The following is a 16,106-nucleotide window of genomic DNA, read 5'->3' on the forward strand; positions in this document are numbered from 1 at the left end:
CATACACATGTAATCTTTTAAGCCCTCATGATAGATCCCTCACTCTTATGTAGGGTAAGTCTGCTTCAGCTACAAGTTTCTTGGTTTGATTTCCTGTCAGTTTGTATTTTCCATTGTGTTCCTTAGTGTGTGTTTGGACCAGGCGTATTGATTTAGTGGATAGGTGCTGTCGCTGGTGTATTGATTCACGTGCAGTGCCAGCAGGAATTGTTGGCAGAAGGATCACCCTTCTTTTTCTTGCACAAGTTGCAAGCAAAGGTGTGATGTGTTCATCACTTCAGCCGAGAGTTGTTTCAGTTTCTAAGTGTATGAAACTGTTACTACACTGCCTGCTGTTTCTTCTTTCAAAGTTACTGTGCAGCTGAGGTACCTGGCTTTTTAAAAAGATCGTGGTGAATTTTGGAGGGAGATTTGAGCAGCATGGTGAAAGTGCCCGAAGAGTTTCCTGTGATGTAATCAGAATTCTGCATCAAGAAGTTTTCCTGGTTTTCCTTTGATTGGCAACTGTTGTAGTAGATTTTCTACTCCAGAATCACATGGGTTGAGTTGTCAAAAAAAGAAAAGCCCAGCCAGACACGCCTGCAGCTTGAATTGAACTGAAACGAAATACTCTGAAGATGGCTATGAATAATTCAGTTCCCTCTGTTGTAAGGTAGATGAATAAATCCTTTAATTTTTTATAGTACATGTAGGAGGAGTATAAAATCAAGTATGTGAATATGGGAGGGTAAAGTTCACAATATAAGTTAAAATTTAGAATTTAAGGAATATCCTGCTTTATGTACTTGTTACTTACTGGGCCAGCTTTTCAGCGGGTAAAGGACAATGTGATGTTTTCTTGCATTTTTGGGGGGAATCAGGTCATTAACCACTTAGCATTTAGGATGTTCATCATCAAGCTGCAGCAAATCAAAGTAGGAAGTTAAAAGATTACACTGTTTATCTCCTAAAACTGTAATGCTTCTGGAGGGGAAAGAACACTTTTGCATTATATTGCTATAGTCCTTTGCCTTCTGATGCATTACTGTCTTTTATTTCTGTAATTTTATTTGTAGCTTGAAACTCTGTAGTATGTAACAGAGATAAAGAAACTCTTAACCAGAGGTTGAATTAGTGTGGTTTGCTTTCAGTGTGCAGGGCTTAAGTAAAGATTTGATGAGACTATTTGGATGTAACTTCTCAAAACAGAGATTTAGGCATGTGGCTACTGTGAATATTCAGGAATGACAGGAAGCTGAAGCTGTATCAACCTCCTAAATTACCTTGGCATAATGTTTAATGATTATCATGGTGAGTGAATACTATTAATGAGTAGAAAAATATGGAATAAAATTAATGAGTATTTCTAGGGTGTTTTAGGGTACTTTAAAGTCATATATGTAACATCACAATATTTCTAGGGTACCTATGGGAAGAGGATTTTTAAAGCTATTTTAAACTTAGTTCTATGTGCAGCAAATCACTAGAGATTAGCGATCCATTAATGATAGTTCATTTAAAAAACCTTTAAATTTAGAATTTCTGCCTTACTGTTTAGATTGGAGGAAATACACTACGTAGCATAATAAATTTCTGTATATGAAACTTAAGTTGCAGTGTCTTGCAAATGTAAAACTTGCTGATGTAGTTGCTGTTTTTTAATAGATCATTGACCCGTCAATCAGACTCTGACCATTTCAGAGATAAAAAGCTCGGCTTTCATTGGCTGTTAGGAAAAGAGCAGCTTTCCACAAATTAGGAAATGGTGTAATAATTAACAGGTATAATGGATATGTGCATTCAGGTTTCAGTAGTATCTTTGTAAGTTTTAGCTCCTGTTATCTTTGGTGTCGTTAGTTAACCCACTGTCTGCTCACAGATAATTTAACTACAGTATAAAATGGATTTTTTTCTGTGGCAGTAGAAATTTACTAAAATGATTGAGGTTTTTTGCTCACCTTTTAAAATCTGTAGTGAATTGATCTTTCAATTGGACTTTTATTTATGACAAAGTGCAGAGCTTCACTAACAAATCTCATTAAGTGAGCCATAATTCTGTTCTAAAGCAGCAAAACAAAGGTTCTTTAAACAGTTTTGCGTACAGAGAATTTAGGTAAACTTATTTTTTTTTCTTTTCTTTCTGATTTATAGACTTGAATGATTTTAGGTACGGGGTGATTCCTAGTACAGGAAGGAGTTGGACATCTTTGACCCAAAAAGTCACTTGGAAATTGCCAAAGCAGGTAATTTAGCAGTGGACCTATTACATGAATAAGAAAGCAGGCAGAGGTCACTTAGCATTCCTAAGGTAATTTATGTTTTGAAAATATAAACGATATTGTAATTGCAAACATTCATTATATAACATCAAGATTCAATTCCTTTGGTGTGACCATAGAATCATAGAACAGCTCAGTTTGGAAAGGTTCTTAAAAGTCATCAAGTTCCCAACCCCCTAGCTGGGAATGGGCACATTTCACTAGACCAGGTTGCTCAGGGCCCCATCGAACCTGGCCTTGAATGTACTGGCACTGCAAAATGGGAATCAGGAAAGCAAATCCTAAGTTTAGAGAAGTTACAGAACTGGAAAGTTAAGGAAAACTTTCTGAATTTTTGTGTAACTTGTAAACCTTTAAACACCTCGAAAAGCAAAAGAGTTGTGATACTTTAAATGAGGGGCTGATAGATTTCTAGGTAACTGAACATCTCCCTAGTTCATTTGAACTGATAGTAACATTTTCTATTTGTCACAGATCTGTTACTAAGCTTTTTACATCAAGTATATTAGGCAGCCTTTTGTCTGCAAAACTGATTAGCATCACTTCTTCAGGGGTTCATCCTCACTGTCACTGTGCTTTGTCTTTCCCTTATCTGATCCACTACTTTAGTGTTGACTGTAAATTCTGTTCTTCTGGTTATTTGTATATTACCATTCTTTATATAACTCAGAGCTTTCACAGCTTTGGGTACTGTCCATATCCTGCGACTAAATTTAAATGTACAACTGCAGAAGTTTGGACACTCCGATGCTTTAAGTGGCATTTGTTTTGTTTTGAGCATTAAAGTGAGCAATACCAGTCACTGGGTTTTGTAGCTTCTTTGTATTTTGCCCTATCTAGTTTTAGTGGCTATATATCGCTTTTCCTGTGACAGTAATAATAAACCATAGATCAGTATTCCAGGATGTTTATTGCTTTGTCCATGCTACAAGGAGCCTTATGAATGTGCAGATTTATCGACCCCTAGTGGGGTTGTTAGGAAAATGGTTGCTAATTTAATTAGTGCTAAATGAAAAATTTGCATAGTTTTCAATGCTGCATTTGTTTTAGTGGTCTTTTCCTTCTATTTACAGCTGGATTAGCTCTTGGATTTTTTCTGGTGTTCTCCACATCTGCAAATTGCCTATTGAAGCAACTTCTATTAGCAGCAGCACTCCCCAAACAAGTAACTGTAAATAGCATTTTAATGAACAGTTACAGCTTTTTCTGCATATTTTAGGATTATAATTATACAGAAGAAATTTAAAAAAACAAAAGGTCTTATTTTTGTGTGCTGTGTAAGTTGGCTTAATTTTAATTAGCTAGAAAAGCTAGTAATTCTTGAGTAGTTTGATACTACATAAATGAATTAAAGCAAATCCTAAATTGCCTGCTCAAGCTTTACTGACCTCCTAGTGGTTATTAAATAATTAAATTTTATCAGTAGTTTCAGGCTAAAACGGCATGTAAAATATTGCATTGCTAGCAAACTTTAATTTTAAATAGCTCTAGTGTTTTATTCATTTAGTTGAAACTGTTATTTTCTGGGAAATGAAATGATGTCCTAACCATGCTATGAAGATTTCCTACATTTTTTTCAGATGAGTTAAAATCAAGTACTGAATACTGAAATCACGTTTAATTAGCAATAATAAATGAGGACAAACAGGTCAATAATTAAATTTAATTTTAACTTCGCTATAATGTGTTTCCATGTATCAGAATCAGCAGCTAGGTGTTGCTGTAAATTTCTTTTTCTGTGCGAGCGTGACACAAACAAATGTTAAATATTTCTAAAATAAATTCCCCTTTTTAGATTTTATACGTCTATTTTTATAGGGTTTAAGTAGTCAGGTAGCGTTTTTCCCAGTCAAACTATGAAATACTCTCATGAATTTCAGGTGTTTTTAAAATTGTAAAGAAAAAGTAAAAATTTTTTGGTTTTTTCATTTGCTAATGCACATTATTGTGCTTACTGCATAAACCACCTTACTTAAAGTCAAACTTACACAGCAGTCAAAAATGTTAAGAAGACCTCAAATCCATATTTTTGTGGGAGCACCCAGCATCCCGAGCCCACTGGAGGGGTTGGAGCGAAGCGGCTCGGGGCCTGCTGCCGAGAGCTGGAGAGAGCTGCGCTGTTTGTGCCACGCGCACGGCTTCGTGTCTGGAAAGTTCCGCGGTGCTGCTGTCCCCCCAGTGCCCCAGGCAGAGAGCCCCCTGCTCACAGGAGCCGCTGCCAGCGGTGCTGCTGTCCCCCCAGTGCCCCAGGCAGAGAGCCCCCTGCTCACAGGAGCCCCTGCCAGCAGTGCTGCTGTCCCCCCAGTGCCCCAGGCAGAGAGCCCCCTGCTCACAGGAGCCCCTGCCAGCGGTGCTGCTGTCCCCCCAGTGCCCCAGGCAGAGAGCCCCCTGCTCACAGGAGCTGCTGCCAGCGGTGCTGCTGTCCCCCCAGTGCCCCAGGCAGAGAGCCCCCTGCTCACAGGAGCCCCTGCCAGCGGTGCTGCTGTCCCCCCAGTGCCCCAGGCAGAGAGCCCCCTGCTCACAGGAGCCCCTGCCAGCGGTGCTGCTGTACCCCCAGTGCCCCAGGCAGAGAGCCCCCTGCTCACAGGAGCCCCTGCCAGCGGTGCTGCTGTCCCCCCAGTGCCCCAGGCAGAGAGCCCCCTGCTCACAGGAGCTGCTGCCAGCGGTGCTGCTGTCCCCCCAGTGCCCCAGGCAGAGAGCCCCCTGCTCACAGGAGCTGCTGCCAGCGGTGCTGCTGTCCCCCCAGTGCCCCAGGCAGAGAGCCCCCTGCTCACAGGAGCCCCTGCCAGCGGTGCTGCTGTCCCCCCAGCGCCCCAGGCAGAGAGCCCCCTGCTCACAGGAGCCCCTGCCAGCGGTGCTGCTGTCCCCCCAGCGCCCCAGGCAGAGAGCCCCCTGCTCACAGGAGCTGCTGCCAGCGGTGCTGCTGTCCCCCCAGCGCCCCAGGCAGAGAGCCCCCTGCTCACAGGAGCCCCTGCCAGCGGTGCTGCTGTCCCCCCAGCGCCCCAGGCAGAGAGCCCCCTGCTCACAGGAGCCCCTGCCAGCGGTGCTGCTGTCCCCCCAGCGCCCCAGGCAGAAAGCCCCACACTCACAGGAGCCGCTGCAAGTGGGGCCAGGGCTCAGCAGGGCAGGCTCATGGCAAAAGTAGGAAAAGATGGGACATCTCCTGCCCCTGTGGCAGTAACTTGTAGCAGCAGACCGAAAAAGAGCACGAGTTTAACTGGCTCTGATTGTGGAGTACCCAAAGATAGATCCACACCTGCAGCGGTAAATCAGGCTGCAGGTCAGCACCTGCCCCAGAGCTGGGCAGAATCAGCTGCACAAGAGAAAGCATCACGTGCCTGCTGCCCAGAGCTCAGGGAGAGAAAAGGCAGTCCTTCAGAACTCAGCAGCTCTGCCATTTGTGCCTTGCTGGCCAGCACTGAGCGGGTCAGCATCCACCTGCGCTCTGCGGGGCCTCAGGCAGCCCGCAGAAGTGAGCGCCACGAACGCCTCGGTCAGTATATGGATGTGCTTCTCCAAAAAAGCCAGGAGTCCAAAGCAACAGAAGCAAATGGCTGTGCAGACTTTGCAGTGTCAGCAGACACTGAATTTTGTAGTGTAGTCACTTCGAGTCAGGTGGCTGTTTTTGCACAGAATGAGACTCAGGAAAGAATTGTAAAACGATCAGAAACAGAAGCGGGCAAAAAAGCTGAAGAACGACAGCGTGATCTCTTCCAATGTGATTCTGGTGTCGGAACATGCGCTACTAATGTGACTGAAAATGAATATATGGAAGAGCATGCAAGTTCTCTTGAACTTTTCAGTTCTGAGGATGATGGGGAAAATGTTTGGATTAAAGCTACAAAACGGGAAGAAAGTGCTCAGGAAAATGCAGGAGAGTTTGAAGAACTTAATGTTCCTGCTGAGCAATTTGTAAATGAAGTCCGTATTGAGCCATTGAGCTCTGGAATACTGTGCTCTCAAGGGAACTGTTCTCGCAAGAACTCTTCTAAAAGGCCCCGCAAGTACGAAGATTCCTTTCATCTTTTCCACTCAGCATTTAAAAGACAGCTGAAATCCAAGAGAGCGAAACTGAATTCTTCTCCGCCTGGTTCTGGGGGGAGAGTAGATCCAGACAGGATGTCAGAGTTCAAGAAACTCCAGAAGAAATTATCACTGCTTAAGAATTGCTGCAGCAAAAATCAAAAGTACAACATTTTGGTCACAGTTGTACATCCTTGTCATATCAAAGAAATACAGATGAAGACTAAACCAAAATCTTCGTGTAAAGTTCCTGTGGCAACAATTGTTGTTATGGACCAGTCAGAAATCGAGAGAAAGGTGGTGCTGTGGCGTGGTGCTGCATTTTGGTCCCTCACTGTGTTTCCTGGGGATATCGTACTGCTTACGGGTGAGAATTCTTTTGTTTGCCTTTCTAAAATATGGATCTTTAAAATGCCTGTTTAAAGTAGAAGAATGTAATTAGTAATTTGGAGCTGTGGTTCAGCATTTGTAAGTTGCTTTCTTACGTCACTTATATCATTTGAGTTCTCGGTCATCCCACCAGTGGAACATTGACTGTTCCATGGAAGTTTGCCCTCAGACACAGACATGGAGAATCAGGGTGTTCTGTAAGGTGTCAGTGTTTTAAAACAGTTGTTCCTGAAAAGGACAAGTGCTGCTGAAAACCAGACCTAAGCAGTCTGCTAGGAGGCTAAGGAATTTAAGAATTATATCAAACTAATGAGAAAATTTTATTAACTCATTGTAAATGGTGTTGGTAGATTAAAAATTAAAAAATAGCTGTGTTTCCAAGTGATCTCTTTCAAACCCTGTGCCTTACTCATCTGTATGCAAGATGTTTATATGGTCAAAAGATCATACATCAAAAGATGATACACTTCAGTATTGTCGACACATGGGTTGATAAGGTTGCTTTTCTTTTTCTTGCAGATGTAATAATGTACGAGAATCATTGGTGTGGAGAGGTCATGCTTCAGTCTACATTTACCAGTCAGTTACTCAATCTGGGGAACTGCTCAGCTCTCAATCCAGAAGAATGTAAGATTGTAGTGCATAAGTTGCCATGAAAATCACAGTAACAGCTATTTCAAGTACTTCATTTTGTTGGCAATGCCTCACACAGGGGATGAATTGGAAATGGGTGCAACTGGGAGGTGCAAAACACAATAGAAAAGTATGACAGGAACAGCTGAGCACAAGATGTGGACATGACATCAGATGGGCATGTGGAGATCATGGTAAAGTTTGGTGGCTGCCACTATGAACTCTAAAAAAAAAAAGTTTAGTTTAGGAAAGAGCCGTCATCCCAGGACCTGGCTGTGTGATGTCTGAGATTTCATGGAGATTAAATTTTTTGTGAAATGGAGTGTGTAGATCCATTGAGGGAAAGTGATAAATTGCAGGCCATGGAGGGTTGAAGACTGAGGGGAAAATACTGTGGAAGTACCACCATACTTCTTACTGTCTTTATGATGTCCACTGTTGTGATGTGAGCTTTTTAAGGCAGATTCTGAGGTCAATGATCAAGAATGCTTTTCTTCTTACCAAGCTATTATATAAGATTTTTTTGGTGTATTTTAAAGTATTGCACTTAGCTTAACTTCATCTGCCTCCTCTTGATAGTACCCTGAAGTACAGTTTAATTTCAGATCAAGTGTTATATATCTCAGAAATTTCTTACATTCAAATTATTCTTAAACTCTTTGGATTTTGTCAGTGTAAACATGTTCCAAGTCATAGGTTTTATACTTCTAAGCTTAAGAAACAGTTTGTGAGTTTGCCTTTTTTCTGTATAAGTTTATCCTCTGGTGGATGGTGGTGTTCTCCATGGCTTATTGGCATACATATCATCAGAATTTCCACACTTCAGAGACATTCCACAAAGACAAGTTCAGAGACTGGATGATGTTCAGTATGTGCAGCTAGATCAGCTCCAGCCAAATACTTTGGTGCACTCAATCCTGAAAATCATCAATATTTCTGTGTTAACAGGTAAGTTCACACACTGGACTTCAACTTCTGCAGTAGGTGGAATTTTAATAGCAATTTTGCAAGGCGAGATGTTTCTCACTGCTTGACTTCAAGCTTTGCACAAAAATGTAATCAAATTGTACCATCATCTTGAATTAGTAAGATAAAAGTTTCTACCCACATGGTCAATATCATGTTTATTAGTTTTAAATGCAGAATTTTGAAGATAGAAATCTTCATAACTTGCTCTAGTGTGTAAACCTTGGAACTAAATATTAGCTAGCTGTTTCATCCAGGTGTTCTTGTTCAAAATTTATTTATGAAAAATGCTGTAGTTTTAGTGTGGAACTGAAACAAACATGCAGTGTCCTGGATAAGAGTGGTGTAGAGATGTTAATTGTTGCAATTTGTATGCACTGTTATTAATACTTTTAGTGACACACTAATAGTGTGCCTTGTACATGACTATAATTTTCTTTTATATGAAAACTTCTAGAGAAATGTTTCTTCCACTATATTCTACAGAAGTTACGGGAACTTCCAATTACAACAGTTGCTGGGAGAGTACAATTTCTTTCTACTCAATACAAGTCAGGATTTCAGGAGCTGAAAGAAACTCAAATACCTCCTGCTTCCAAGGGAGTTGTCCAGTTACTGAATACTTAAATGGATAAAAGTAAATTAATATACTGTATGCACTCCCTCAAACTAGATTCCTGTTGCAGAAGAAATCAGATTATTTTCTGTCCAGAAGAAATTGTAGGGGTATTCTTTGCTTTTAATTGTAGTATAAAATGTGATAACACCATGATTTCAGTGTAATACTGAGGCACATGGGGTTTGTGTGCTTATATGCTTTTTACTGCAGAAGTAATGTAATTTCAATGCTTTTCAGAATCTGTGTACAGCTATAGAGGTGGCAACCAGAGAAAAATTATCCTGACAGTAGAACAGAACCGAGATCAACACTATAGGATGGTTTTGTGGGGAGCAGGAGCTGCCTGGTGCCCCCAGCTTCAGCAGAAAAAAGGTAAGGTCCCTGCTCCTGTTGGTAGGTGTAAAAGGATTTTTGTGATGCTGTTAGTGCCTTTTAAATGTTCAGCTGGTAACATTTATCCATTTAACCTTTACATACTCCCCTTGGGGGGGGTAACACATTTTATGCTAATTCTAACATGCCTCCTGTGTTTAGAAGCAGTGCCATCAGCATCAGAATTTGAATGCACTTTAGAAGGCTGAGAAGGCATAAATACTTAAAAACTTGAATCTATATACAAGCTGCACTTATTTGCATAGTGCCTGGTTATGTAACTATAAAAATCTGTGAGTGTTAGCTGTTACCAGTTTTCCTGGGCCTTCGTTGTCATTGTCTGCTTTACTATGAATTGCTGGGTTTTTTCTACTCCTTTTTTTTTCATTTTCTGCTTTCCACCTTACTTGTGTCAGGCTTTATGTCCTGATGGTCTTGAGATCAAGTCCAGCTGTAACTAAGTAAAAACATCTCTTGTAAGAATTACATAGACTGTGTGTCAGCAGTGACTACTGCCAAATTTTGATTTATTCCAAGTCTTGTTCTTTTAAGATAAGTTAAACTAGGTTTATGTGAAATTGATAATTGTGGAGATAGAAGATTAAAAAACAGGGACATATTAAAGAATGGAAGTTGATTAATAACATGAAGATTTTTTCTCTGAGACATTGCCAGCATTAGAACTGACAACAAATTTCAGAGCTGGTTTCTATTTCAAAAGGCTGAGTTGTCTTTACTGCTGAATTTGGTAGAAGTGAAATGAAATTTGTTATGAGACAACTCATGCAAAGTTTCTAGGGAGAGGGAAAACCATACATGTCATCACACTTAAAAGGAAGTTGCCAGAGCTGACCATATGGGAATGCCTTCTGATTTGTTTCTCAATCTTGTAAGTGACCTTGGCTTCCTGTAAATTAACCACAGTATAGAGACTAAACTCTTCTGGTTTCTTTTTTGTTCTGTAGACCACCTGTGGGACTTCAAATACCTTTTGGTCCAACGTAGTTCTGTCTCAGGTGACGTGGAACTGCACACAACTCCATGGTCATCCTATGAGTGCTTGTTTGATGATGACAAAAGGGCAGTTGAATTTAAAGAAAAGTTTCAGAAAAGTCAAACGTCCCTCAAGGAGTTGACAAGGCTCTCGGCACACCTGGAAGAAAAATGCTCAGGTAAGTGTTATCCCTAGCTCTGTAATGTCTGTTGTGCCGTGCATAAGTAGACAAAAGAGATGCTCTGTTGATGAAGTAGGATGGTGGTTTTTTAAAGATAGAATCAGGTCTGGTTCTGAATTTATTCTGGATGTTGCTGCTCTGTACTTGGCCAAACTGAATGCAGCCGCCATCCCATGAGGCTGGGGGAGAGAGAGGTGTGGTGTGTGCAAAGTCAGCTTTGGAACACAGAGGGAAATGCTGACTTTTGCTGCCCACTCCCAACCAGTCCAGTAATGATGTGACTAATTGCTGAAACTTTATCAGTGTTTCTCAAACACTGGAACTCTCTAAAGCAAAATAGCTACTGCTATTGAAAACTTCTTACAAAAGGACAAAGAAGACATTTTACACAGTCACACTCTCCCAGATAAACCTAGAAGATTGCTATGGTTGGTGTTAAATTCTAGCAAATTATTAAAGTTGTTCTTGCAGCATTTAACTCTATATATAAATAGTGAAAAGCTAAGTTGTTTAAGCTATGCTTTTCAGTGTCTTTGAAACAGAGGGAAGAAAATCACTTGGAAATTTTTTGCACAATTTTGATCTTTTATTCAGGCACCTTCTGTAGTGGCATCTACTGATACAGTACCTGAAAATGTAGTACTTTTATACATTTTAAAATAATATTTAATCACCAGGGTTTTTCACTGAATACAATATCTCTAAAAATATGAGTGAAGGGGGAAAAAACTGAGGAAGTTTTTCACAGAAATTTTGGGTTTGAATCAGCCGTAGCCATTGATTTTGCTTTCAGTTCTAAATCAAGCTTCATTCAGATTTGAATTGTTTTTGTAGGAGTGATTCAAGTGAAAGCCCATATCTTGGAACTGAAGTTTACCATTTCCACTGGTCAGTACAAGCAAATCATCTTCTCTTCTGACACTTCACTGGAATGTGTTTTGGCTTCTCTGCCTATGATTACGTATTCAGGTTGTGCCAAATGTGGTTTGGAACTACAGGCAGATGAGAACATGATCTACAAGCAATGTATTAGATGTTTGCCATACAGCCAAGTCAAAACATTCTACAGGTAAACAAACTAGAACTAAAGTAATGTGTATTATTAGGGAGGTTAACTTTCTCATTTTAATTTCTGCCTATTGAAAATTTTTTATTTAAAGTGTGGTTAGCAATCCCTGTTTCTCTAACGAATTTTCAAGCTGTTGTTCTTGAATTGCTGTATTATATTGTCATTATTTATTCATGATATTCTTAGTTCAAATCTAACTTTTTAATTTCTTTGAATACTATATCATGCAGGAGCGATGTTTATCCAGTACTGTGTCAGATACAGCTAAGATGGAGTACAAGCTTGAGGACCAAAGGAAAACTCCTCGAGAATCTTGTTCCAGCCTAAATCTGAAATCATGTGAATGCAGAATGATGTTTTTAAACTGATTAGTCAGTTTCAGCTGTGCAGAAATAATACTGACAAATGTTTTCAGTAGACATTCTTGGAGAGCAGAGATAGTGAGTTATCAGCAGATGGCACTGTGAGACACGTACATTCCCACTTAGAGAAAATAAACTAAGTGCATCCAGTTGATGTAGGTACATCTTTATTAACTAATTGCTCAATTCTCACATTCGTCTTGGGGTTTTGAAATGTAATTATCATAGTGACTAGAAAGACATGTAGCTAGAGATTGTTTATTGAGACAACCATGGATGTAATAATTCTAGAATATGTACATTTTGTATCTAATTTTTTTCTAAGATTCTTTCTAAACCCTTTCATAATGAGCTTAATGAATCATTGACTTAAATGCAACTACTTAATTACTTAATATTACTATTCCTATATTTAGGACTATCACTTAAAAATCCTATTTATCTAACCAGGTAGTGACTTAGTATTTTTCCTCTAGCAAAATAGTCTTGTATCTTTATGTGCTGTTTGTTTTCCTGTGAGGGAGGATTAAGTGCAAAGAGGTTTTTTCCTTAACTGAAAAGGTTCTGCCAGTGTTTCATAAGACTATAAAATCTCAGTGGGCATGAGGGACCTCAATTTGCTGCTGCACAGAAGGTGGTAGAAAAGTGAGAAGGATTTCCAATGTTCACATTCTCAGCTTGGAAACACATCTAGATGTAGAATTTACATGTCCATTTTTTGCCCTGAATTTTTCTTCTGATCAGTTTAATAAGAATGCATCACCTTGGGAGTATTTCCAAAGAGGGGTTTTTATTTGTTTAGTGGTTTGTGAAAAGATTTGGTATTTCTTACAGTACAAGAGATATACCTTGGTATTATGTGGCTATGAAGTGGTGTATTAAGACACATGAAATAATACTGAGTGATGTTGATATGGATGGCACAATTCCCAGTGATGTACCTAAGCTTATCTCCCTACTCTGCATTTCCACCACCTCCATGGGCAATCCTGACCAGCCTAACAGTGAAAATTTTCCTTCTAATGTCTAATCTGAGCCTCCTGTCTCAGTTTAAGGCCATTTCCTCATGCGTTCCTCAAACTGATTCCGGTGCTACAGACTTGACAGAGGAGTACATAGAGATTTTCTCATTTTTCTATTTCTTGGTATTATGTTGCAGAGTAAGATTAAATTGTTGTGCTTTCTAAAATTTTGCCTCAATAAAAAACAAGCCATAGCTGCTAACTTTCATGAAGCTTTGTTTTCTAATCTAGACCTGCTTTGATGACAGTAGAAGATGAAGGATATGAAATTTGTGTTCATGTGGTGTCTGAGTTGGTGGAAAAAATCTTCCTCAATATTCCTGCAGACTGGCTGAAGAGATTAGTAGGTACTGATTAATGAATTACTTGTGATAGAAACAGGCAGCAAAGTTCACAATGGAAGCAAAATTTTTAATCACTGACTGTTTAAAAAAACCCTAAACAACCAACATCAAAGAATATTTCAGTGGCTCTCTGTCAAACTCAGAGTTTCAGAGGAGAGGTTGCAACAACAGGAGGTGAGATGAGTGAATGCCTATTATATAACTAAATAGTTGCAGTTACATACCTAAATATTCAATAACTAAATGGATTCCTTATGTACAAAATAGAATTTCTTAGGAGCTTTTAGAAGTAGCTGGCTTGTTTTCATGATGTGTTTCAGACAAGCTGCACTTGATACATTCTGTTTGGCTGGAGAGGTGTTTTATGTGATTCACAGGTGTTAACAGTTTAATGAGAAACAGGCTCAGCTTATTGTTTTTAAAAATGAATTAAAAATAAAAGGTAACTTTCTATTCAGATGTTGAACTTTACTTCCAGTAATTCAATGGAGCTTCATGGAGGTAGAACCTGAATGTTAGGTGCTATTGTGAAACTCAAGTGTAAATTGAATTTGTCTGTGTTTTGCAGTGCCCTCTTCAGATCTAACCTACAGCACAATCGTAGCAGATCTGTGCCACTCGCTGCTGGCAGATACAGAAGCATCCTATGTGCTGGAAATCAGAAGCCACTTTGTGCTAGATGAGAACAGCTATCCTTTGCAAAAGGATTTCCACCTGCTGAATTTTCATCCTGAACTTTGACCTGTGCACTAACTGAATAACATAGACCATAAGGACACACAGATGGGAATCAGAAGAAAAATTACTTAGCTGAAGGAATCGGATCTCTTTAAAAAAAATTATAATGAAGGATTTTGGCTTTAACTTATGGAAAAAGCAAAATCATCAAAAGGAGTGGTATGGAATATCTGGTAATAGTATACACAGCTGGAGTAATACTGATGAATTTTCATAAAGTATATTTTTATATATGTATTTTTATGTTAATAATTATGTTAATAAACTCCAACAATTTCTTCAGTATCTGTTTTCCTTCTTCTCCTCAGAAAAGTCCACTACTATTGAGAGACTGAATTTTCCTTAGACCTGGCATAACAGAGGAAGACAGACAGAATTCAGTAATATTTTAGTTATACAATTTTTGTTTGTCTTATCCCATGTGCTGTCTGTAGCTTGGTGTTTTTGTTTTGCTGTTGTGGTTTAGCAGCAGAATTTTTGCCATTTACCCTCAGCAATTTTGCTGCTGCTCTTTTCTCTGGTAAAACAGAACTGTCTTGTAATCATTCCACCTCCTTCAGCTCAGGTAAGTCTCAAGCACAAATGAGGTGGATGTTATACAAAAAGCAGAAGGTAAAAAGAATTGCTCGTTATGTGACAGTTAAAAACACTGTGTTCAAACTCCTTATTTGATGATGTTTCTCACTTTGAAGTAGCTCTTGTTCAGGAAGAGTCAGAAAGGGCCTTTCTCCTTCACTCCAATGACCATGAGTACGAGGACATTGGTAAGTGCATCAGAATTTGTTTCTTCACAATTTAGCTGGAATTACTGAACGCACAAGCTGGAAGTATTGTTACTTCAATGTGTAAGAAGAGAGGACCGTACCGTACATCAGGTCAGACAGGTGACTTCCCACCTTAGAGGTATTTGTTAACAGACACTCTACATTGCATGCATCTTCCTGCACAAACCAACTGACTGAAACACTACTAACGGCTTCATTTAAGATCTTGATTGGTATGATTGACATAATAAAAGACAAAATTGATTTGATAAAGTCATTTTATTCTAGTAATATGTAAACTGTATGATAACTGTGTAGTTTTTCTTCCCAGAACAAACACAATAGCTTTGCTTATCAGATTGGTTTGCAGTAGTTTTGTGGGGCTGAAAAGTGAATACAGCTCTTTGGGGTTGAGTTGCTGGTATTACTCCTTTAGCAAAGATATAATGAGTGTTGAGCACTTTTCAAATTCAGTTTAATGTAATGAGTTCAGGCTCATTTTGTATGCAGTGGTGTAATTAGCAAGACAACCTGAGGGTACCATGTAACGTATCAGATGGTGGATCAGGGAAGTCTGTTCCAATTCCTCTGTGGTATCTTCTCATTCGTAACACTTCCTTTAGGTAATAACAATATTATCAAAATGGAAAGTGGTTTCATCTCCCCAGAGAAGCCTAATTTTTTTAAGATTTTGAATTAATTAATACTGTATCCTGTTTGAAAGGAAGTTGGTTTGATTTCAGCTGTAGAGGTTATGGAACACGATTGTGCAAAAGGTTTTACTGCAGTAGTCTGTGTGTTTGGTTTATGACTGTACAGTGAGAAGGGTACAGAGCTCAGGTCCCCAGTGAACAATCAAGAAGAGAAAAATGTCCTATTTTATTTTGATTAGGAGTAATTGCTCTGAATTACTTTACAGAGCAGTAATTTACCTAAGGAAGAAGACTGCTACTAAAACAGACATATGCCCACGCAGCTTAAGCTGATTGGATTTCCAGTGTAAGAATGGTCATACTAGGTCAAAGCCAAGGCTCTTGTAATCAATGCTCTGTCTCCAGAAGGGATGTGTGTAGAGAGGAATATAAAAGGACAGGACAAGTCTTCATCTTACTGTCTCAGAGTATCCCAGTACGGCACTAGCCTCCAGTCACTTGTGACTCTGTGACTTCTCTGCTTGTCCCTTAGTGTCAACACCGAGTGCTGTAGCTGGGGTCTGCTGAAAACATTGAGTTACTGCAGGGAGTACACCGTGCTGAGGGATGTGCACAGCAAGCAGTGCCTTCACCCCTCCTCTTCAAAAGAGGTGTTAAACATAATGCTGCTGTTTTAAATAAGTTCTACGTGTGTTAGTCAGTATCTTTTGGGCCTTGT

General features: G+C 39.5%; 1 protein-coding gene across 6 annotated transcripts in view; it reads left to right on the top strand.

Moving 5' to 3' along the window:
• The window catches only part of SHLD2 (shieldin complex subunit 2), a 29,832-nt gene extending 15,637 nt beyond the window's left edge, over nt 1-14,195 (top strand). For 3 of the 6 annotated variants that reach the window (XM_040071296.1, XM_040071294.1, XM_040071297.1), the window contains exons 4-12: nt 2,131-2,222; nt 3,332-6,648; nt 7,191-7,298; nt 8,058-8,252; nt 9,127-9,261; nt 10,227-10,433; nt 11,271-11,505; nt 13,121-13,236; nt 13,802-14,195. In XM_040071296.1, coding sequence (XP_039927230.1) covers nt 4,260-6,648; nt 7,191-7,298; nt 8,058-8,252; nt 9,127-9,261; nt 10,227-10,433; nt 11,271-11,505; nt 13,121-13,236; nt 13,802-13,974 — 3,558 coding nt within the window. In that variant the 5' untranslated portion in view covers nt 2,131-2,222; nt 3,332-4,259 and the 3' untranslated portion in view covers nt 13,975-14,195. Of the gene's footprint in view, nt 1-350; nt 653-2,130; nt 2,223-3,331; nt 6,649-7,190; nt 7,299-8,057; nt 8,253-9,126; nt 9,262-10,226; nt 10,434-11,270; nt 11,506-11,735; nt 12,023-13,120; nt 13,237-13,801 lie in introns of those variants that run through there. The other 3 variants (XM_040071295.1, XR_005701879.1, XM_040071299.2) reach the window with 3 other exon arrangements.
• Nucleotides 14,196-16,106: the final 1,911 nt, after the last annotated feature.

This window comes from Hirundo rustica, chromosome 8 (genome assembly GCF_015227805.2).
Source record: "Hirundo rustica isolate bHirRus1 chromosome 8, bHirRus1.pri.v3, whole genome shotgun sequence".
Classification (NCBI taxonomy): domain Eukaryota; kingdom Metazoa; phylum Chordata; class Aves; order Passeriformes; family Hirundinidae; genus Hirundo; species Hirundo rustica.